The 23,112-nt window shown below is 32.7% G+C and overlaps 2 protein-coding genes across 2 annotated transcripts in view; one reads left to right on the top strand and one right to left on the bottom strand.

Moving 5' to 3' along the window:
• LOC136985219 (tyrosine-protein phosphatase non-receptor type 4-like) overlaps positions 1-7,040 on the top strand; it is a 42,964-nt gene extending 35,924 nt beyond the window's left edge. Inside the window, exons 16-26 of the mRNA XM_067282454.1 lie at positions 979-1,122; positions 1,278-1,347; positions 2,185-2,342; positions 3,012-3,102; positions 3,198-3,262; positions 4,647-4,730; positions 4,873-5,067; positions 5,134-5,282; positions 5,953-6,088; positions 6,170-6,215; positions 6,292-7,040. Of these exons, the coding sequence (XP_067138555.1) occupies positions 979-1,122; positions 1,278-1,347; positions 2,185-2,342; positions 3,012-3,102; positions 3,198-3,262; positions 4,647-4,730; positions 4,873-5,067; positions 5,134-5,282; positions 5,953-6,088; positions 6,170-6,215; positions 6,292-6,320 (1,167 nt within the window). The 3' untranslated portion in view covers positions 6,321-7,040. The remainder of the gene's footprint in view (positions 1-978; positions 1,123-1,277; positions 1,348-2,184; positions 2,343-3,011; positions 3,103-3,197; positions 3,263-4,646; positions 4,731-4,872; positions 5,068-5,133; positions 5,283-5,952; positions 6,089-6,169; positions 6,216-6,291) is intronic.
• A 5,490-nt stretch (positions 7,041-12,530) lies between these two features.
• Positions 12,531-14,534, bottom strand: D2hgdh (D-2-hydroxyglutaric acid dehydrogenase). Its single transcript, XM_067282460.1, has one exon. The coding sequence runs from the start codon at positions 14,468-14,470 to the stop codon at positions 12,950-12,952; it is 1,521 nt and encodes a 506-aa protein (XP_067138561.1). The 5' UTR covers positions 14,471-14,534; the 3' UTR covers positions 12,531-12,949.
• Positions 14,535-23,112: the final 8,578 nt, after the last annotated feature.

Here is a 23,112-nt window from a genome sequence, read left to right as displayed (position 1 = left end):
ATATAATACTGTGGTTCAGGAAGATAGCCTGAATGAATATTTGTAACATTTGTAAGAATTTATAAATTATTACAAATAAAATCAACAAATCTTAAGTGAGGTGTCAATTCACATTGAAATTGAAATGGAAAATAGTCAGCCTTAATTTATTATTTATTTATTTATTTACCAAACTGACCAATCTACAGGAAACCCCAAATTACATGTCTGATGATACATAGTAAAAATACATATACTTTAACATGATAAAAAAAAAAAAATAGGAAAAGTTAGAAAAGCATTAAACATCACTACTAGACAAGATAAGTTTAAATTAAACATCACTCTTCAGCATGCATTGGAGAGATCTAATAAAGAAAAAATAATTTAGCATAATGATAAAAAAATATAAACACGATTTTTGCATTAATATTAACATTCAATATTAAATAGCTTGAATAAAGACTGCCAAAATTGCCATACCAAGTGATTGTAAAGTGCAGTTAGTTTATGAACAGATATATTTTGTGTAATATTAGAGTTATACAAAGAAATTTTAAATCTAAATTATAATTAATTTTTTTTATCAAACAGTAAACTAAACTGCCAGATTATGTCCTGATACCTTAACTGATAACATGCCTAATAAGTTTGTAATTATGAGTTCAAATCCCAGTCTGGATCCATTTTTTTCTAGAATTTCTAAATTATTTATTCAAAATTGATTTCTAATTGTTAATTTTTAAACAAGATAAAGGCACCATCATATATCATTGCATCAAATTTCAATTATAATTAGTTAAAATTAACATTAATATAGTTAAAAAATTTGTCAGTTTAAATTTAATAACACAATTCAAATGTAACTTTTATTTTAATAAAATATTTTTTCCAAATATTTCAGCTATTTTGTATGATATAAAACAATAATACCATAAAATTAATAACAAATTTTAAAGTATATCATATGCAATTTTATTATTTTAATTTGTTTTTAAGGGTGGAGCTGATCAAAATCTTCCAATTATTGTATCCAGAGTTGTTCCATCCACTCCTTCAGATACTTGTGTACCAAAACTTAATGAAGGTGATGAAATATTAGCAATTAATGAAACAGATGTAAATGGAATGACTCATGAACAGGTAAGTTTTTCTTTCATTTTTATATTTAATTAATTTTACAATTTATGCATTATATTATCATATTGAATTTTATTATTAATTTGATGTTAATAATAAAAATAAAGTTGCAAAAAAATTAAGTAATAAAAATTTAAATTGTTATTTATATATTTTAGGTTGTAAAATTAATAAAAACATCATGTGATACAGCAACGAAGGAATTAGTTTTGAAAGTTTGTCCACACGGTATGTCTCTTACTATTGTAAATTTTTATTGAGATGAAATATATTAAGAACATCTTTCAAATTTAAGAAAATGAAGATTTAAATAAGGTAATAAGATCTAAGAGTACAAATAAACTTAATGCAAATTATGCAAGAGTACATCAATGGAAATAAAAATAGTCTAATAACTAGAAAAAATTATAAAAGAGTTATAATAAATCAATATTGTAAATGCCCAATGATAAAAACTCAATTTATATATTAGAGTCATTTATCTGATTCAAGCAATAAAAGCATGTCAAAACAATTCAATTAGAATTCGTTTAAACAAATACATAGTTTATTATTCAAATTATTTAACTGAAAGTAAAAACTGATTTCATGGACTTTTTAATCCAAAGAGACAAAGAGTAGATCTTAAAACCACTTTTTCATCCTGTACAATTTAAAGCAATTTAAAAACAAAACTAACTGGAATTATTCAGCAAGGAAGTAAGATAAGGCTTGGCCTCATCCAACTTAAGGCTCTGATTTGATTTTGAAAGTTGTCTATAAATTTGTATGAGAATTATTTGATTGCCCTTCTTTCCTTCTTACTTTCTAATTTTTTCTCCAGTGACTATTTATTAAACTTTTTTTAATCATCAGGTAAAAGAAGGCAAGTAAGAGATGTGATTTCAAAATCAAACTTTTATGTTTTTTTTTTTGTAATCAGTTCCAGATTCTCACACAGCATGTAATTGTAGATCACATTAGTTTAATAGTTTAATAAAAAATAACAGGATTATAGCCCAAAAATTTTGATATGATTTAGTTTAAAACTAAATTTATAACTCAGTTGCATTTTTATTATTTTAGTTGAAGTTAAAAAGGGAGTTGAAGAACCCGACTTTCAATATATACCAGATATACCTCGTGATAAATCCAAACTGGTTCGACAGCCAAGTTTGTTAGATGAATCAATATTACTTCTTGGTGATGGTTTAGAAAGTGGTGCTACTATTGCACAATTTGAAGTAAGCAAAATAAAGATATCTATATTTTGTTTTTTATCTTAATTCAGTTCTGTTAAAATATTACTGTAATAAATTTAATAATCTCTATATTTAATTTATTATTAATATGCAGCAGCATAATTATTAAATTGCATAACTAAAATTCTCTGCTAGCTATCATACAACTTTTTAAAAATTAAGTACAAAAATCTAATTTAAAATAGAAAAGCTGTTAAGAGTAGTTTACAAAATCGACTATTTGCCAGGAAGGCAAAATCATTATTATTATTTTTAATGATATATTTGGCCATTCAATGACCATTTTCTCAACTTGAAACAATTTCAAATGTAATGCAAATTTAAAACAATATTTAATTTACAAACTTTAATTAAACAATATAAACATTTTAAAAATTTGTAAATGGCTGTATTTATGAGTAAAAGAAATTTCTTTAAGTATTTAATACATTATAAACTATTAATTTTAGTCTTCAAAATATATAGTTATTTAATAAAAAATATCAGCAAAGTATTTTTATATATTTCATATAAACTTTTTTAATGAATGCTTTTAGAAAACTTATTATTTTCTAAAAAATGTTAATTTAAAAGTTTTTAAAAAATATTTTTCAATTTATTAACTGTTTCATATTTTGAATTTTTTGCATTTTATGCATCATCATCATCTAGCACTTGTACAGAAAGAAACCAGGAACAACTATGAAAACTGCTAAATTGCCTGAAAATCAAGCAAGAAATAGATATAAAGATATATTGCCATGTAGATATATCTTTTTCTAAGATTATTAAATAAACAGAATTTTAAATTATAATCCATTATTAAAACAATAAAATACTTTTAATGCTTATTTACAGATGATACAACAAGAGTAATTCTTCATGGAGGGATAACTGATTACATAAATGCCAGCTATGTGAATGTATGTATATAACAACTTAGCTTTCAATTAGTCTAAATTGGTAACAGCTCGAGACTTTCTTACGGGAGGGTGAAGTAAATTAAGCCTTTCTGATTAATTATACAATATATCTAATTTTCTGTATTATTGTATTTATATTCTGTATTTTTAAATAATATAATTTTCTGTAAATATCTGGTTTAGTCAATTTGAAAAGGGGTCCAGGTTATCTGTTTGTTTTAAAATGCAATTATCTTTCATTCTAAACTTACTAAGATTGTCTTTTAAAAATTGTGAAGCATCTTTCATGTGATTACAGATGTTCATTTCTACGGCGATTTTTTCCTAGAAACTATCAAAGATAAAGTATGCCTCACCTTTAGTTGTCTTTTATTTTTTAACCATCAATTCACATCTTAATGGATTAGACACTTGTACCTAAATTAGTATCTTGAAAGCTGATATGTTACGCCTCTATAATGAATAAGAGCTAAATGATCAATTCTAAAACCTAAGTGGCTAGATATTATAGAATCTACATGCAATTTTCTTACTAAGTCATAAAGAAAAGTATCAGTAGTTACTACTTTTACTTTCCCAGCTCTGTTATATATAACAGAGGGAAAGTATGGCGATCAGTCAAAAATTGACCCCCCCCCAAAGATTGTACATTTTTCGACTCAAGGGATCTTGAAACATTGAGAAATGCAAAAAAATTCAGTAGTTTGTCTGTGTGTGCATGGGTGGGGACAATTTTGTTTATCTTATTTGAAGCTTAATAACTTCTGGGTTTTTTGTCAAAAATTTCTGAAATTTTGCAGGGGAATTGATACTATTAAGTTTTGGTGGTTAAAAATTGAGAGGATGAAGAGATAAAAGGAGATTGTGTGCTATATCTCAAATAGGATTGGACTTATTGATGATTTTACTTGTTATTAGCATTTACAATTTTTTATAAAACCCATCCCTATCCTCAAAATTAAGCTTTTTGCCATTTTATAATAATTAAAAATATAAAAGTTTTTAATAATAAAATATAACAGATGGTGTCACACACAGTTTTAAATATTGTTGTGAAAGTTAAGCAACTTGTTGAATTTTTACCGTTGTGTCACATTTATGTATTGTCACAAAGAATCTGCCATGAGTATTTGAATTTAAAGTGATATGATTTATTTTTTTATTTTTTTGAAGAATACATGTATCTCCTAATTAAAACTTTATTCAGTATTTAATTTAATTTTTATCAAAATTTCTGGAAAGGCTGTAGCCCTACATTGATAATGGGAAAGCCACCATTAGTCTATTGTTTAATTTTTATCAGATAAAGCTTTTTTTTTGTATCATTTATTATAATTAAGATAAAATTATAAAAAAAATTTAAATTATTATAATTAATCTTTAGATGGAAATACCTAATACTGGTATTATAAACAAGTATATTGCTACCCAGGGACCTCTTCCAAATACCTGTGCAGAATTTTGGCAGGTTTGAATTTACTTCATTTTAATTTTTGTACTTTACAATTAAAATAATGCTAAAACATTTTAAAAATCTTAATATATAGTTTTATTAAATTTTTATATAATAATTAAACATAAAAATTATGTCTTACTTTTTGAAATTTCAGATGGTATGGGAACAGGATTCTACAATTATTGTTATGGTTACAACTTTAACAGAACAAGGACAAGCAAAATGTTATAGATATTGGCCTCAATCTCTGAGAGAGTCAATTGAATATGGTCCATTACAAATAACTTTGGTTCAAGAGGAGGAAACACCAACTGGAATTTTTCGGCAATTTTCTGTACTTAATGTAGAGGTAAAATTTACATCATAATTTGTTTTTTGAGACTTATTAAAATTTGCTAAAAATTATTACTTTTAGACAAATAAATTACGTAGAATAATACAGATGCAATATGTATCGTGGCCGGATCACGGTGTTCCAGAAGATGATGAAGATTTTTTTAATTTTGTTGGACAAATTAGACAGAAGAGAAAGGAAACAATGGAACCAATAATTGTTCATTGCAGGTATTTACCACAAATCCTCACTTAATCACCTATGTAAACAGACTCAGTTAATTGTCCAATGCTTGCTTAAATGCTCATGAGCAATTAAGTGAAACGTTTTTCTTTAATACCATTGTACCATAAAGGCTACTTTCCACTATACAATTCTGTCCACCAAAATGATTTGGATAGATCATTGCGTAGCAATGATCTATTTACAAATGTTGATGGATAGATGTCATCAAATAACAGCTAACAGGAAACATTTTCTGTTCAAAAGTTATGGCAGGTTGCAATGCAAACCTTAATGAGCTGGTGGAAAAAAATAATCCATTTTTATATGATTGGTCTTGGAGAGAATATCATAAAAAAACTTTAAAAAATAATAAATGTATGAAAATTTTGGAAGAATTAGAAATTGTTGTTAATTCTACTCTTGTCTGCTATTAGACAAAATACTTATGATGAAAAATGTGTGAAAAAGTATCCATTTCACTGTTCTGTAATTTATGTGATTATAATAGATGAAACTTCCGTGTAATTGTCCATGGGTGATTAAGTGAAATGTTTTCCAATAAAACATGGAATGCAATGCATGAGTGATTAGGTGAAGATTTAGGTAAAAAATTTTTTATTTCAAATGTATAGAAAATGAAAATTTTTTCAATCATATAATTTTAAAATATAATAGTGCTGGAGTTGGAAGAACAGGAGTTGTTATCTTAATGGAAACTGTAATGTGTTTAATTGAAGCCAATCAGCCAATATATCCTTTAGATATTGTACGAACAATGAGAAACCAAAGGGCAATGCTCATTCAAACAACAGTAAAGAAATTCATTTTATAAGAAATGAACTTAAAGACATTATATTCTTATAGATTAATAAAAATTTTTTTTTTCTTTTAGAGTCAATATAGATATGTATGTGAATCAATTTTAAAAGTATACAATGGTTTGTATTTTTTAAATTTATTCAAAACTTTTTAAAATAATGTTAAATTAACTTGCTTATTTTTATTTTCTTTTAGAAGAAATTGTAAAACCTGTTAAGGATTAAGAAGAGAAATATTCAGGGTATATATTGTGTCAACTTCAATGTGAAACAACATCTTATAAAATATGAATATATATTTTTCTACAAAACATAAGAGAGATGTTGATTTCAAGCAGTATTACTGCATTATTGATGTTACGATGCTATAGCATATATTTTGTTATCTGTGTCATTTGGACAGTTTAGAGATTCGATATCTTAATGGGAACACCAGACATTAAACCATATCATTTATAAAAATTTGTGTGAAACACCACCAAACAATTCTTATTATTCAATTGTAAAATATTTTGGTTTTTATTGTTTAATAATTCCAAATCTTATTCTCTAATCTAAATTTTCTTTAGTATTTTTGTACTGTATTTTCCAGTAAGATTATTTTTTATACATTTATGCTGATTTAAAAAAGAATATAGTATTATAATTCATGAAAGAAAACATAATTGCATTTGATTAATTCAATAAGCTTAAAACTAAATTTGACATTATTTACTGCAAATATATTTTTTACACAATGTAAATATATCAATAGTTTTATTTAAAATCATCATCATCCTGAATTTGTGATATTTTCTAATTTAAATACTTGTGAATTTTTACAACATATATAAACTTTTAAATATTTTATATTGTATGATGATAATATCCAGTGATCACCAGTGCCATGTCATACCATAAAGTGTACTTAAAATAGTTTATGGTAATTATATTTTTCTTACAGGATTTTAATAAAGATATGGTATGCATTTACTATATGTCTCTTTACTGACTTAATGCATGTATTTCGGAAAATAGAAGAGAGTTAAGGCTTTTAATGGAATGATGAATGCCTTATAATTTTTTATAATAGATTATCGTGAAAACACTTCAAGAAATGGTAAGATGAATCATTTATATTATGGAATGTATTTTTTTTTCCTTTCCTGGCTGTTATGTATACATAACAAGGGAAAGTATTGGAATCTGACTCTCTATTTTGCAAATCTCCATGTTTTGGAGACTCCCTGAACCTAAAACTAAAAAAAAAAAAAATGGATAAAAATTGTATGATGGCATCTCTTTCATTTAATATCTGAGGATGAGGTAAATATTAAGAAACAAAATTTGGCATGGTAGCTCGTGTTTAAGGGGTGGGGAAATAGAAGGGTGTCGTGTTATATTCAAGAGAGGTCAGACTTAATGATGATTTTACTCATTATTAGCATTTACAACTTTTTATAAAACTCATCAGTAGTCTCAAAATTAAGCTTTTTGCCATTTTATTATAATAAATAATATAAAAAGTTTTTAAAACAAAACCTCATAACAGATGGCACCACATACAATTTTCTTTATTATGATTATGTTATTTTTAAAATAAAATCTGATAGCAGCTGGGAAAGTTATACAACTGCTTGCTAGACTTTATATATACGGTCAAGTCCGCATAAGTCGACACCCCAAGGGGAACTGAAAATGTGTCCTTGGAGTACTTGGAGTAAAAAGTAAAAAACCAACTTTAGTGCCATCACTGGCACTAAAGTTGGTTTTTTACTCCAAGAACCCAGCAATTTCCATCACCTTTTGTTTCAGTATCGAAACAGGAAGATTCGACGAACGAATTTGCTTTAGCCAACATACGAGAGCATCTTCGACATCTTTGTACGATGACTTTCTCTAGCGTTTTCGAGACAGTCGCAATGAAAATCCAAGAAAAAGTTTCTTAATTTCTTCTTTTTTCTTCGGGATTCCCACCAACGTTGTTTTAGGAAGGTTTTTTTGTTTTGCAAATTCGGCTTGCAAAGTTTTCTTACATTCAAATTCAGAAACAAATTCGTATTTTTCCTTCAGCCTAAGCGTCGTTAGCTTTCGGACACTTGTTTCTAACAGAAATGTGAAACAGGTGCTACAGATAATGCACGACTGAAAAAATGCAAAATCAGATTCTGCTGTGATGTTGATAGATTGTAAATTTTCTTTTTGTTTATCTGTTATTATTTTATATCTAAAAATACATAAAATGTTAAGGCATTTTTATTAACATGTATATAAACTATATATTAATAAATAAGTCGACTCCCTTCCTGAGAAAAATGAGTTCACATTTTTTTTTCAGGAGGGGAGTCAACTTATCAGACGTCTAAACAAGTGTAAGACAGCAAAGGTATGTCAATTTATTCAGTGGTGACGAATTAAGAACTGAATGTATTTACTATCCAAAACTACAAAAACACCATAAATCCATTTATTGAACAAACTCAGTTTATTGAGAGAAGAAACATTTTAAACCATTTTTAAAGGTTTAAAATGTTTCTTCTCTTCTCTTCAGGTTCTAAAGATGGAATACAAATCTGATCAAAATTTAAATCAATGTCAAATTCAAAAGTATTCGTCCAACACTTAAGGTCAATGTGTGAGAGCTGAACAAATAATACAAAAATAATCAAAGGTAAATACAGAAAAATATAACGTTGAATATGTAAATGGATCATACAATTTAAATGTGAATTGGATCTGATGAAGGAATAGTAAATTATAAAAAATATTTATTCTAATTAAAATATTAGGTTTCTAAAAAACAGATTTAATTTATATACTGTCCTTAGTATATAGAATTTAATCTGTAACAAAATGGAAACTCCCTTGTGTACAAATGTAAATTTCTTAAAAAGTTAAGCAATTAAAGAATTCCAAACTTTAAGCAAATATTATTTTATTCAGACATTATTCCAATTTTACAACAAGAAAAATATATTCAGATATCATTTCACATCTTTAGAGAATTAAGTGCTTTTAAAAGTAGGAAAAAACATTTAACAAACATTTAACTACATATTTGTTTCATTCAAAATACATCTTACAATTATTCTTCTATAAATTAAGTTATAATAATTTTTGCTAGTACACTTATAAAAGCATTCTCTCTCTTCATTTCCAAATTATTTGATATTGTTTATGTTTCATTTGGATAAAAAAAAATTACAGTTTTATTTTATTGTTCTTATCAGGAAAATTTTAAAATGCTATAAAATTTTTCCAACCATAGATCCTAAAGATAACAAAGTTTGCAATAATACTGTAAATTTAATCCGAGTATACATCTCACTTATAGTAGTAGTTGTTAATAACTGATGCAAAATTATTCAAGAATAAAGTAAAACACTTAAAGCAACTGCTTGAAAAATATTTTGCAGTTATCCTATTTTATACATGTACTGTACTTGATTATCATTAGATCAGATTTTGGAACTTATGCTGTCAAACCCACTATTTTATAATAGTTCTCAATATGAAAGTAACTTTCTTTTAATCTTATAAGCTCTAACAAATTGATGTAATATTATAAAATTGATTAATTAGATAAAATGATCATTTAACTTTTAAATATTAATTTGAAATAAGAAGCCAAAATAATAGCTACATCCAAATGCTTTAAGCAAAAATTTAAACATAGATTCATTAACCCTTTTTTAAATCAAGAAACTCAATAAAATTACAAAAACAGGCTTCAATGAAGGATATAAAAGATTGGAAGATATTGCAACTTAAATCTATGTTTTGTATAGCATATAAACTTATGGATGAAAATTGTCATCTTTATTCAGAACTTTGGCATCTTTCATCTCTTCTAACACAATTTTAACATCTTCAATTAGGCTAAAAGAATAACATATTGAATGGCTTTTAAACACACATTAATATGTAGTCAAATTATTTTTATGACAAAAAAATATTCAAAAATTAATACTTTTAGTGTTTGTACACAAAACAAATTTTTATTGAAAATTCCACACTACAGGTATTAAGAGGTTCTTTGATTATAGTATATTAAACATTCAGTTAAAAAATTTTTCTGATCAAAAATTAAAAATTAGATAACAACACATACAAACAACCCAATAAACTTCCTACCAATCAAACAAACAGCAAGATTTTTATCAGACTTAATTGATTAATAAGAAATTAAGCAATTTGGCTAGAGGTAATTGTTAAGCTGCCATTTTACATTAAATTTAATTTAGAAAATTTTAAAAGATTGGCTTGGAGTGGAACTCAAACCCACAACTCCTGCTTACTGTGCAGATGCATTGCCCAGTTATGTTACCCTGACTTCTATTCCATCTTCACTTCCAGACCAATTAAATTAATTAATTTAGATATAACCATACTGGTCATTCAGTGCCATCAATTAATATTAAAAATCTAATTTTTTCATATTAATAGATAAGCTACTTGAAATATTAATGGAAAATGTAATTGTTTGGATTATTATTCACACATTTTTTCAAGATATCAGACACTTATTTTCTATTACATTTCCCTTTATGTTGAGTCATTAATCTTACTTTTTCATAGAATAGTATATTATGATAGAATATTTCTTATCTGTAGATTTATATTACGTAACTTGGCATTTTCTCTGAAACAGACATTTATCATTATTTACTTTTTTTTAAATTAAAAATATTGAAATTTATAATATAAGAAAATAATGCTCAACAGTAATTAATCAATATAAAATTTTATTAAACAGAATATATTTAGTAGTATGAATATATATATGTCCATATAAACAATTAAAAACTAGATTCTTTACTAAAATTTTCATAATAGAAAGGTTTGATATAATTCAATAACTTTACATTAATCCAGCAGGGTAAAAAAACTCTGTTCAAATGTTTTCAGCCTTCACCAAAGGCCTTCTTCAGGAACCAGTGAGTTCTAAATGCATAATAAATGAGAAATCCAGAGCGTGACAAACCTATTACGATCTGTCATTGTGATCCAGTACATATCCAATGAAATTTGCTAATTTTGACAACATAACAGCATTCAATCCTAGAATTCTATCATTTCAACTTTTTAAACTTCGTATTATATGTTACATTCCATTTTACAACATACTTTCTAATCCTTCTGATACCCCGGAATGATAAATCAACGCTATCTCCAACCTATTAACTGGAGTAAAATTTGTTCTAAAATTCACTAACTCCGGTTAATAGGTTGGAGATAGCGTTGATCCATTTTACAACTTGTTTGTTCCTGAAAAAGGCCTTCGCCATAGACTGAAAACGTTTGAATGGTATCTTTTCACCCTGCTGGACTGACATAACATTACTGAATCATACTTCATTATTATCCAGTTTTATCATTTAGTGGAAGGTTTGATACTTTATAGTAATATTCTATGTCAGAAACAAAAGAATATGAATATTTGTAAAAATTTTTAAAACAAAGATTTAATTACAAAGTGCATGAAGTGATTTAGATAAAATGATGCAAATTTAAATAGATAGAAATAGAATATATAAGCAAAACTTTTATTGAAATTAAAAACAGATTAAAATGAAAAGCATTCACATTGGCTACATTCAGCAGACTTAACAGTTCTGGAGTGGATGAATATTTTTCTGTCAAACACTAAAGAAACACTAGTTTGGAACATGTGGAGTGCATTGATGTTGTATTTAGTAGCATACTTCATTTATGATACCTACTACCATAGCTATAACTGATAATATATAATAAATATATATATATCATCTCTTTGTCCCAATTAAGAACATTTAATAGAAATACCTATGAATAAATAAAAGAAATTAGTTTTATATTTATAATAGGAAAAGCCCAGCTTCATTGCTTTTACTTGAAACTTAAAATAAAAACTTTTATCATCATATTATAATTGAAAAAAAAATTTAAGTTTATAATCAGTTACTTTTGAAATCTTGTTCTTCTCATTCATTAAATGTATTAATAATCAAATGATAATACTGAAGTGATTAGTGGGATATAAGCTTGTTAATTAAATGTATAAATATAGGTTTAACTAGATTATAGCCCAATAATGAATCCAAAATTTTCATTTGATTATTACTTGATAATTTGGGCTTGGTTTTACTGTATATGATTAAGTGTATAAATTTTTATTGTTAAATCATTTATTTTCAAACACATTGAGGATTAGCATTGTTTATCTTCTTATTATTCATAGCTACTTTGAAATAACGGTTAATGTTACCTTAGGTAGCCAAGATGGCGGCTTGTCTCTGATTCCAGCAAGGAAACAGTGGGACGCACGTTCTAACCTAACCTAACCTATTCTAATAATTTGATTGCTAATAATTATGAGAATTATTAGGTTAGGTTAGGTTAGGTTAGAACGTGCGTCCCACTGTTTCCTTGCTGGAATCAGAGACAAGCCGCCATCTTGGCTGCCTAAGGTAATATTAACCAATATGACTAAGTAATTACTAACTTTTACCTAATAATTGAATATTTACAAACATTTTTAAATTATGTAATAAAAAAGATTTAAATACATTTAAATTTAATATATACATATATTTATATATTTCTTATTTCATATAAAAATAATTTTAAAATCTATATAAATATGAATTTTCAAAAATAATATCATTTATCAAACTTAACTGATTAGTCTGAAGGAACCACCGTGGCTTGTGGTTAATGTACAGCAAAGTAATTAGTTTAAATATCTGAAAAGAGCATTTTTCCCAAGACCTTGTTTAAATTTTTGTATTATTATTATTATATAGTACAGATATTTTGTATATAAAAATGTTTTTTGAAACTTATAATGAAAAATATTATTATTATAAGTTTCATTAATCATTTATAAATTATGATTACTCATCTGGAAGTACTTTATATGGATTCAAAATACCTTTAGGATCTAAAAGATTTTTCATATCCCTCATTAAATTAATAGCATTTTGGGATTTACTATATTTGATATAATTTCTTTTTTTAAATCCTAAGCCGTGCTCAGCACTAATGCTACCTTTGTGTTTAGCAGTCCATTCATATACAAAAGGCTCAATTTGATTCAAAATATCAGAACTGTAATTGGTAGAGGTCATATTTAAATGTACATTTCCATCACCAATGTGTCCATATCCACAGCATCTTAGAATACCACTACCAAGTCTTTCTCTCATTATATCTACTATCTCATAATAATTATTTAAAGGTAAAGAGATGTCATATTTATAAGTGTATCCTTCGTGAAGTAACGCTTCGGTTATCCTCTCTCGAATTCCCCACACATTTTGAATACGGCCGGGTTCGGTTACCATGGTTCCGTCTTTGATCAAGTTTTCCTCCATACCACGTTCTAACCATGCAGAGAGTTTTTCTTTGTTGTGCTCTTCGTTAGAACCAGAGACCTCAACTAAAGCATAAAATGGATGATGGGATATTGGAAGTTTTAATTTAAGATGTTTTTCCACTGCATCCAAGGCATGATGATCCATCATTTCAAATGATGAAACCACTTCACATAGCATACTCTTGCTTAACTTAAATAACTTTAATATATCATTAAATGACGAACAACCAAGAAACGAGATGGCTACATTGCTAGGTTTAACTACACACAAAATTGCAGCTTTGGTAATAATCCCTAGAGTACCTTCAGAACCAATAAATATTTGTCTCAAATTATAACCCGTATTGTCTTTTCTATTAGCGGAGAGGCAGTCTAAAATTCTTCCATCGGCAAGAACCACTTCCAAACCGAGCACGTTACCCGTCAGAGATCCATATCTGATAAGGCGTAAGCCACCTGCATTAGTTGCTATATTTCCGCCAATGTGACAACTTCCTTTAGCACCCAAATCTAATGGCACCATAAATCCTATTCCGTTAGCAAAACTCTCAAGAGTTTCGAGCACACAACCTGCATCGCAAATCATTATACCAGACAATTCATTGAATTCCCATATTTTTTTCATTCTAGCAGTAGACAGAATGATTTCATCAAATACAGGTACACTACCTCCAACTAAACCAGTATTACCACCCTGTGGACATACCGCAAAATTTTCTTTATGGCAATAAGACAAGATTTTAGAAACTTCTTCCGTAGATTTCGGTCGAAGTAACAACGTACTCTGTCCTCGACAAGTTTTCATCCAGTCTGTATTATAGCTTTCGAGATCGCTACCGCTCGTAATCATTCCTTCATCTCCTAGAATTTTTCCAAAGTTTTCTAAATGAGATGTAGATATTTTCGAATATGTTTTTCTTTTAATATTAGGATATCTGAGCGAGGTTAATTCTACATTGGATAACCTTCGAATATTATAATCAATAACATTCTTTATACGTCCACTTTTAAATCTTACAGCTCTTACACAAACTTCCATATTTTGAGAAATATCTATTAAACACGTGCAATAATCGTCAGCTGTAAAATCAGCTGTTCACGAAAACATCACACTACGTCTTTTAAAGCGTAATTTAAGTGTTGCCAGATAAAAACTTATTATTTATTGAAAATTTTTAATATATAATAAAAAAAACTTTAGTATCATAATCATAATTTCGGAAATTTATTATATCGCAAAAAATTCCATAGAGTATTTTTTCCATTTTTACTTTCTCTTTTTCTCCACAATGAAAACGGCCGGATGGTGAAGAACTACGCTGAGGAACTGAGAATGGAGAGAACTTTTGAAAGTTGCGGTATAAGCAGATTTGACAGTAAGACTCAACATTACACAGACTACAACTACAAGAAATTTTGGATGAAGTAGTGTCACCGTGAGAATAAATCAGGAAAATAAGTATTGTCACAGAAAACGGCTTCGAGCTATACGTAAGGTCGCCGATCCGCGCAAAACAGCAGGATTTCCGAGCAATGCCGATTCGTATGTGGGAACGTTGGACACAGAGACAAGTCTCCAGTTATTAACGATTACCCGGTTTATTGTAACTATAAAAATCAGCTTACAGCTACAACAGTCGACAAACTATATTCCAATTTGCTTCTTTAAAAGTGTGAATGCTCTTCAATAACTATCCTTTCGGGTTCCATTTGGGAAGCCCGTGGCGGAATCTAAGTGTAATTCTGATCGATGTCCGGATGCGAAGGCGATTTCCTTCTCAGAGTATGGTGCCGCACAATAGGAAGACAAAAGGAGAAACTGTCTTTAGATTAGAATTGTCATTTTTATAATTTTTTCGGATTCCCGATTCACCAACTCGATTGGTTGTTCTTACTAATCTCCGCTATCAAATCGGTTGTCGCTCAAGTTTAACGATATGGAAACCTATATCGCAAAATAAATCAAAACTCAATGTCAATTTCATACTAAGTGAACACGGTTCACCTTACCACTTATATTCTTCTATTATTTTAACATTAAAAGTACTATTTCTTCTTATAATTCCTTTGAAACATCTTTTTCTAAACATTAAATTACTAATAATTTATTTTATTATTTAAGTGAAATCATTTTTCCGTTTCTATCCTTTATAAAAAACATAAAATTTTATTTAAGTATAAATCAAATCCATTCCAAAACAACACATTTACATCATAAACCTACTTCAAAAACAAACTTAACAACAGCACGGAATTAAATTTCACTCAGAAATAAAACATCTTCAAAGTAGATTCCAGTGATTATATATACTATGTTACAATCTGTAAACACCGCTTACAAACCGACATAAGTTAAAAATATCAAACTTCATAAAATGCCAATTCCAATGTCTAAATCGAAATTGTCGCAAAATAAACCAATCTCTCAACCGCCAACACACAATAAAAAAGTCGGACCTTCAGAAACCCACAATTACAACGTCTAAGTAGGCTGCGTCAGAATAAGCACCTATCTCTGACCCACCAGGCCGCAAAAAGCGCCCCGGCACTCCAAATGGTGTCACTATCGTGGGATAAAAATGTTTGTCATAGTTTGGACCCGCCTCTGACCCGCCAGACCGCATGAAGCGCCCCGGCACTCCAAATGGTGTCACTATCGTGGTATAAAAATGTTTGTCCTAGTTTGGACCCGCCTCTGACCCGCCAGGCCGCATAAAGCGCCCCGGCACTCCAAATGGTGTCACTATCGTGGTATAAAAATGTTTGTCATAGTTTGGACCCGCCTCTGACCCGCCAGGCCGCATAAAGCGCCCCGGCACTCCAAATGGTGTCACTATCGTGGTATAAGAATGTTTGTCATAGTTTGGACCCGCCTCTGACCCGCCAGGCCGCATAAAGCGCCCCGGCACTCCAAATGGTGTCACTATCGTGGTATAAAATGTTTGTCATAGTTTGGACCCGCCTCTGACCCGCCAGGCCGCATAAAGCGCCCCGGCACTCCAAATGGTGTCACTATCGTGGGATAAGAATGTTTGTCATAGTTTGGACCCGCCTCTGACCCGCCAGGCCGCATAAAGCGCCCCGGCACTCCAAATGGTGTCACTATCGTGGTATAAGAATGTTTGTCATAGTTTGGACCCGCCTCTGACCCGCCAGGCCGCATAAAGCGCCCCGGCACTCCAAATGGTGTCACTATCGTGGGATAAAAATGTTTGTCATAGTTTGGACCCGCCTCTGACCCGCCAGGCCGCATAAAGCGCCCCGGCACTCCAAATGGTGTCACTATCGTGGGATAAAAATGTTTGTCATAGTTTGGACCCGCCTCTGACCCGCCAGGCCGCATAAAGCGCCCCGGCACTCCAAATGGTGTCACTATCGTGGTATAAGAATGTTTGTCATAAGTTTGGACCCGCCTCTGACCCGCCAGGCCGCATAAAGCGCCCCGGCACTCCAAATGGTGTCACTATCGTGGGATAAGAATGTTTGTCATAGTTTGGACCCGCCTCTGACCCGCCAGGCCGCATAAAGCGCCCCGGCACTCCAAATGGTGTCACTATCGTGGGATAAAATGTTTGTCATAAGTTTGGACCCGCCTCTGACCCGCCAGGCCGCATAAAGCGCCCCGGCACTCCAAATGTCGTCACTGTCATGGGATCTATATGTTTGTCGTAATTTGGACCCGCCTCTGACCCGCCAGGCCGCATAAAGCGCCCCGGCACTCCAAATGTCGTCACTGTCATGGGATCTATATGTTTGTCGTAATTTGGACCCGCCTCTGACCCGCCAGGCCGCATAAAGCGCCCCGGCACTCCAAATGTCGTCACTGTCATGGGATCAATATGTTTGTCGTAATTTGGACCCGCCTCTGACCCGCCAGGCCGCATAAAGCGCCCCGGCACTCCAAATGGTGTCACTATCGTGGTATAAATATGTTTGTCATAAGTTTGGACCCGCCTCTGACCCGCCAGGCCGCATAAAGCGCCCCGGCACTCCAAATGTCGTCACTGTCATGGGATCTATATGTTTGTCGTAATTTGGACCCGCCTCTGACCCGCCAGGCCGCATAAAGCGCCCCGGCACTCCAAATGTCGTCACTGTCATGGGATCTATATGTTTGTCGTAATTTGGACCCGCCTCTGACCCGCCAGGCCGCATAAAGCGCCCCGGCACTCCAAATGGTCGTCACTATCGTGGGATCAATATGTTTGTCGTAAGTTTGGACCCGCCTCTGACCCGCCAGGCCGCATAAAGCGCCCCGGCACTCCAAATGTCGTCACTGTCATGGGATCTATATGTTTGTCGTAATTTGGACCCGCCTCTGACCCGCCAGGCCGCATAAAGCGCCCCGGCACTCCAAATGTCGTCACTGTCATGGGATCTATATGTTTGTCGTAATTTGGACCCGCCTCTGACCCGCCAGGCCGCATAAAGCGCCCCGGCACTCCAAATGTCGTCACTGTCATGGGATCTATATGTTTGTCGTAATTTGGACCCGCCTCTGACCCGCCAGGCCGCATAAAGCGCCCCGGCACTCCAAATGTCGTCACTGTCATGGGATCTATATGTTTGTCGTAATTTGGACCCGCCTCTGACCCGCCAGGCCGCATAAAGCGCCCCGGCACTCCAAATGTCGTCACTGTCATGGGATCTATATGTTTGTCGTAATTTGGACCCGCCTCTGACCCGCCAGGCCGCATAAAGCGCCCCGGCACTCCAAATGTCGTCACTGTCATGGGATCTATATGTTTGTCGTAATTTGGACCCGCCTCTGACCCGCCAGGCCGCATAAAGCGCCCCGGCACTCCAAATGTCGTCACTGTCATGGGATCTATATGTTTGTCGTAATTTGGACCCGCCTCTGACCCGCCAGGCCGCATAAAGCGCCCCGGCACTCCAAATGTCGTCACTGTCATGGGATCTATATGTTTGTCGTAATTTGGACCCGCCTCTGACCCGCCAGGCCGCATAAAGCGCCCCGGCACTCCAAATGTCGTCACTGTCATGGGATCTATATGTTTGTCGTAATTTGGACCCGCCTCTGACCCGCCAGGCCGCATAAAGCGCCCCGGCACTCCAAATGTCGTCACTGTCATGGGATCTATATGTTTGTCGTAATTTGGACCCGCCTCTGACCCGCCAGGCCGCATAAAGCGCCCCGGCACTCCAAATGTCGTCACTGTCATGGGATCTATATGTTTGTCGTAATTTGGACCCGCCTCTGACCCGCCAGGCCGCATAAAGCGCCCCGGCACTCCAAATGGTCGTCACTATCGTGGGATAAATATGTTTGTCGAAGTTTGGACCCGCCTCTGACCCGCCAGGCCGCATAAAGCGCCCCGGCACTCCAAATGGTGTCACTATCGTGGGATAAGAATGTTTGTCATAAGTTTGGACCCGCCTCTGACCCGCCAGGCCGCATAAAGCGCCCCGGCACTCCAAATGGTGTCACTATCGTGGTATCAAAATGTTTGTCATAAGTTTGGACCCGCCTCTGACCCGCCAGGCCGCATAAAGCGCCCCGGCACTCCAAATGGTGTCACTATCGTGGGATAAAAATGTTTGTCATAAGTTTGGACCCGCCTCTGACCCGCCAGGCCGCATAAAGCGCCCCGGCACTCCAAATGGTGTCACTATCGTGGTATAAGAATGTTTGTCAAAGTTTGGACCCGCCTCTGACCCGCCAGGCCGCATAAAGCGCCCCGGCACTCCAAATGGTGTCACTATCGTGGTATAAGAATGTTTGTCAAAGTTTGGACCCGCCTCTGACCCGCCAGGCCGCATAAAGCGCCCCGGCACTCCAAATGGTGTCACTATCGTGGTATAAGAATGTTTGTCAAAGTTTGGACCCGCCTCTGACCCGCCAGGCCGCATAAAGCGCCCCGGCACTCCAAATGGTGTCACTATCGTGGTATAAGAATGTTTGTCAAAGTTTGGACCCGCCTCTGACCCGCCAGGCCGCATAAAGCGCCCCGGCACTCCAAATGGTGTCACTATCGTGGTATAAGAATGTTTGTCAAAGTTTGGACCCGCCTCTGACCCGCCAGGCCGCATAAAGCGCCCCGGCACTCCAAATGGTGTCACTATCGTGGTATAAGAATGTTTGTCATAGTTTGGACCCGCCTCTGACCCGCCAGGCCGCATAAAGCGCCCCGGCACTCCAAATGGTGTCACTATCGTGGTATAAGAATGTTTGTCATAGTTTGGACCCGCCTCTGACCCGCCAGGCCGCATAAAGCGCCCCGGCACTCCAAATGGTGTCACTATCGTGGTATAAAAATGTTTGTCAAAGTTTGGACCCGCCTCTGACCCGCCAGGCCGCATAAAGCGCCCCGGCACTCCAAATGGTGTCACTATCGTGGTATAAGAATGTTTGTCAAAGTTTGGACCCGCCTCTGACCCGCCAGGCCGCATAAAGCGCCCCGGCACTCCAAATGGTGTCACTATCGTGGTATAAGAATGTTTGTCAAAGTTTGGACCCGCCTCTGACCCGCCAGGCCGCATAAAGCGCCCCGGCACTCCAAATGGTGTCACTATCGTGGTATAAGAATGTTTGTCAAAGTTTGGACCCGCCTCTGACCCGCCAGGCCGCATAAAGCGCCCCGGCACTCCAAATGGTGTCACTATCGTGGTATAAAAATGTTTGTCATAAGTTTGGACCCGCCTCTGACCCGCCAGGCCGCATAAAGCGCCCCGGCACTCCAAATGGTGTCACTATCGTGGTATAAGAATGTTTGTCATAAGTTTGGACCCGCCTCTGACCCGCCAGGCCGCATAAAGCGCCCCGGCACTCCAAATGGTGTCACTATCGTGGTATAAGAATGTTTGTCAAAGTTTGGACCCGCCTCTGACCCGCCAGGCCGCATAAAGCGCCCCGGCACTCCAAATGGTGTCACTATCGTGGTATAAGAATGTTTGTCATAGTTTGGACCCGCCTCTGACCCGCCAGGCCGCATAAAGCGCCCCGGCACTCCAAATGGTGTCACTATCGTGGTGATAAATGTTTTTATTTTTGTCTGGACTTATATCTATTGTATTATTTTGCGTATTGTTTTATATTATTTTGTATAGTATATTTTTTTATTGTGTCGTAATAGTGTATGTATAGTTGTTTTGTATTATTCAACTTTCGTTTGTATTTGTGGCCCTTTTGCCAAAATGGTGTTTTTGATACGACAGTACTTTTGTAAGATGCTGCCCATCAAAAATGTGTAAGTATTGTCGTTATAAAATAACAAATATAATTATTTTATTTGTCATAAATAATACAAATAAAGTTATATTATTTTAAGTAATATAATAATTAAATATTGTACATCATTATTTATTAATTTTTTACATCAATTTAAAGACAGAAAACTGAATTAGAACTTACTAATATCTCGCTGTATTGTAAACAAAATTGTAATATTTATAGTATTTGATGTGTTGGTTTTTATTTATACTGTTTCGCGTGTGTTATAGAAACCATATATTAATTAAAAATTAAATATTGAATTTAAATATACTTGTATATTTAGGAATTTAGCAACCGAATTAATTTGACGATTTACTGTCGTAATATCCCTAGACGTAAGAGGAGAAAACCGTAAAAGCACTCACAATAGATAATTTTCAATAAGAATATGGAAATAGTGTGATACTGAATGGATTATACCCCTGCACTCGTTCTAACTGGTGGTCGAGAAGATAATTAATATATTAGCAACATTGCACTAATAAATAAAATATCGTATTATAAAATTCTAAATCTGAATACGAATTTTTACTTTGCAAATTTAAAAATTTTAAATTTAGAATGGATTCAGAATGAAATAATAAAAGAGGAAGATCAGTTGGCCAATTTTTGGTGATATCGTCGGAGATTTTCGTCATGTCCAAAGTCGGAGTTGGCAACACTTTACGTATTTCGTGGTTGTTTACGGAGAATTGTCAAAATAACGCACGTGGTAAGTTTACGTTAGTAATTAGTTTTTGGAGGATTTACATCCATTCAGTTGCTTATAAATATAAATATTAAGCTGAGAGAAAGGCTAGAAGTAATTGAATTGGATAAAAAACTCAACCAAGATAACTTTCGTGTTAAACAAGCACAATATATAAAAATATTGTAAACTTTCAACAAAAATGATGATTTTACGAATTCATATTTCATTAAAATGGCATGTCAAAATTGTTCCTAGACATATTTGCCTAGACCCTTTAAAACTTGCTTCTGGCAATGCTAAATCGTTGGAAAAACTAGGAATATTATCCTAACATGGTAATTAAAATCAATGTTTTTGTTACAATAGACAAAAGATACTCGTAAAGTATTAAATTTGGCCGTCTTTCTGCCGACCGTGTAAGCCGAAATCTGTGCCTAATTAGTCTGCATAGAACAAACTTTATTTTCATATATGTATTTTGCTTTCTGTGCTACTATGTATTGTAATAAAAATATCAAGGTTCAAAACGGCTGTAAAAGGTCAACTACTGGTGCCATTATGCTATATTTTATATGCCAGGTTTGGTTATATGGCAGTTGTAATAAAAATAAATTGTTAAATAAATACATATTTAGAGTAGCATGAAAGTAACTTTGCAATTAAAATTTTCATTATAATTAAATTAATTTCGAATATACAAGTTGTCTGTTTTGTATTCATGCATCATTTAAGTCTTATGTATTGTATACACTTAGGCATGAACAAAATTAAATAAATTTGCAATAGCATGTTATACACGAAACAGTATATCTATATCACAATATCTAATAGTAAATCTAACAATAAAAATAGACAAAAATATTTTTGTTAACCAGTGGCATGTTATCCTACGGGCAATTGCCTGGGGCCTCCACTAACAGGTGGCCCCAAATGAATCTTTTACAAGAAAATATTTTTCTCAAAAAATTCTCCCAAAGTAAGATGTCTAAAGTCAACACCACTGTACTAATTCAAATTTACATGGGCTTCATGAAGCTATAATATGCCACTGTCATTAACTTATTTGAATTTTTTTTATTTTGTTTTATGAATCTTTCAAGTTATCAAAAGTAATAAGATTTATATATTAAGATTTTGTAAAGAAAACCATAAACTTAGTGTATCTGACAAATATGATAATATATTATGATAGACTCACATTAGCATTGCTACTTGTGGGACTGTCTGTAAGTGTTGATGTTAGCCGGTAGTCGACTTAAACCCATAGCGTGTAATTTTTGTCTTCAAAGGAAGTTATGCTGCATACCAATTGTTAAATTTCACTATATACTTCCTTTTAAGACTGCAGTTTCTATTTTCTGATAATTTTTGAGAATTTTATCCACTGTAATTCTGGAAATAATGTTATGTTAATAAATAATTTTGCTGATTCAGTAAAAACAATTTTTAAATTTCAATCTTGTGCTTTTTGGTCGATTGAGAATGTAAAAAAGCATTGGAATTTATAATTCTTTTTTATTTGATAGCCAAAAGAATACTTATTAGATTAGGTTTTGGCATTTTAAAAACAAATATAACTGTACAATGTAAGATCATAGTTCTTATCATATGTTATGCATATAAATCTTGAAAACTCCTGAAATTTTGAATACAAAAATCAACAAAATTTATATTTTGCTCAAACATTGTGAAAACAATAATAATAATTCTGTCAGTTAAGTGGAAGGGACATCACCATTAACTAATATTATTTAGT

The sequence above is a fragment of the Centruroides vittatus genome, unplaced genomic scaffold (assembly GCF_030686945.1).
Source record: "Centruroides vittatus isolate TY-2023 unplaced genomic scaffold, ASM3068694v2 contig_955, whole genome shotgun sequence".
NCBI classification, from domain to species: domain Eukaryota; kingdom Metazoa; phylum Arthropoda; class Arachnida; order Scorpiones; family Buthidae; genus Centruroides; species Centruroides vittatus.
The sequence above is the reverse complement of the archived record's forward strand: the minus strand, read 5'-3'. Positions and strand labels throughout refer to the sequence as shown.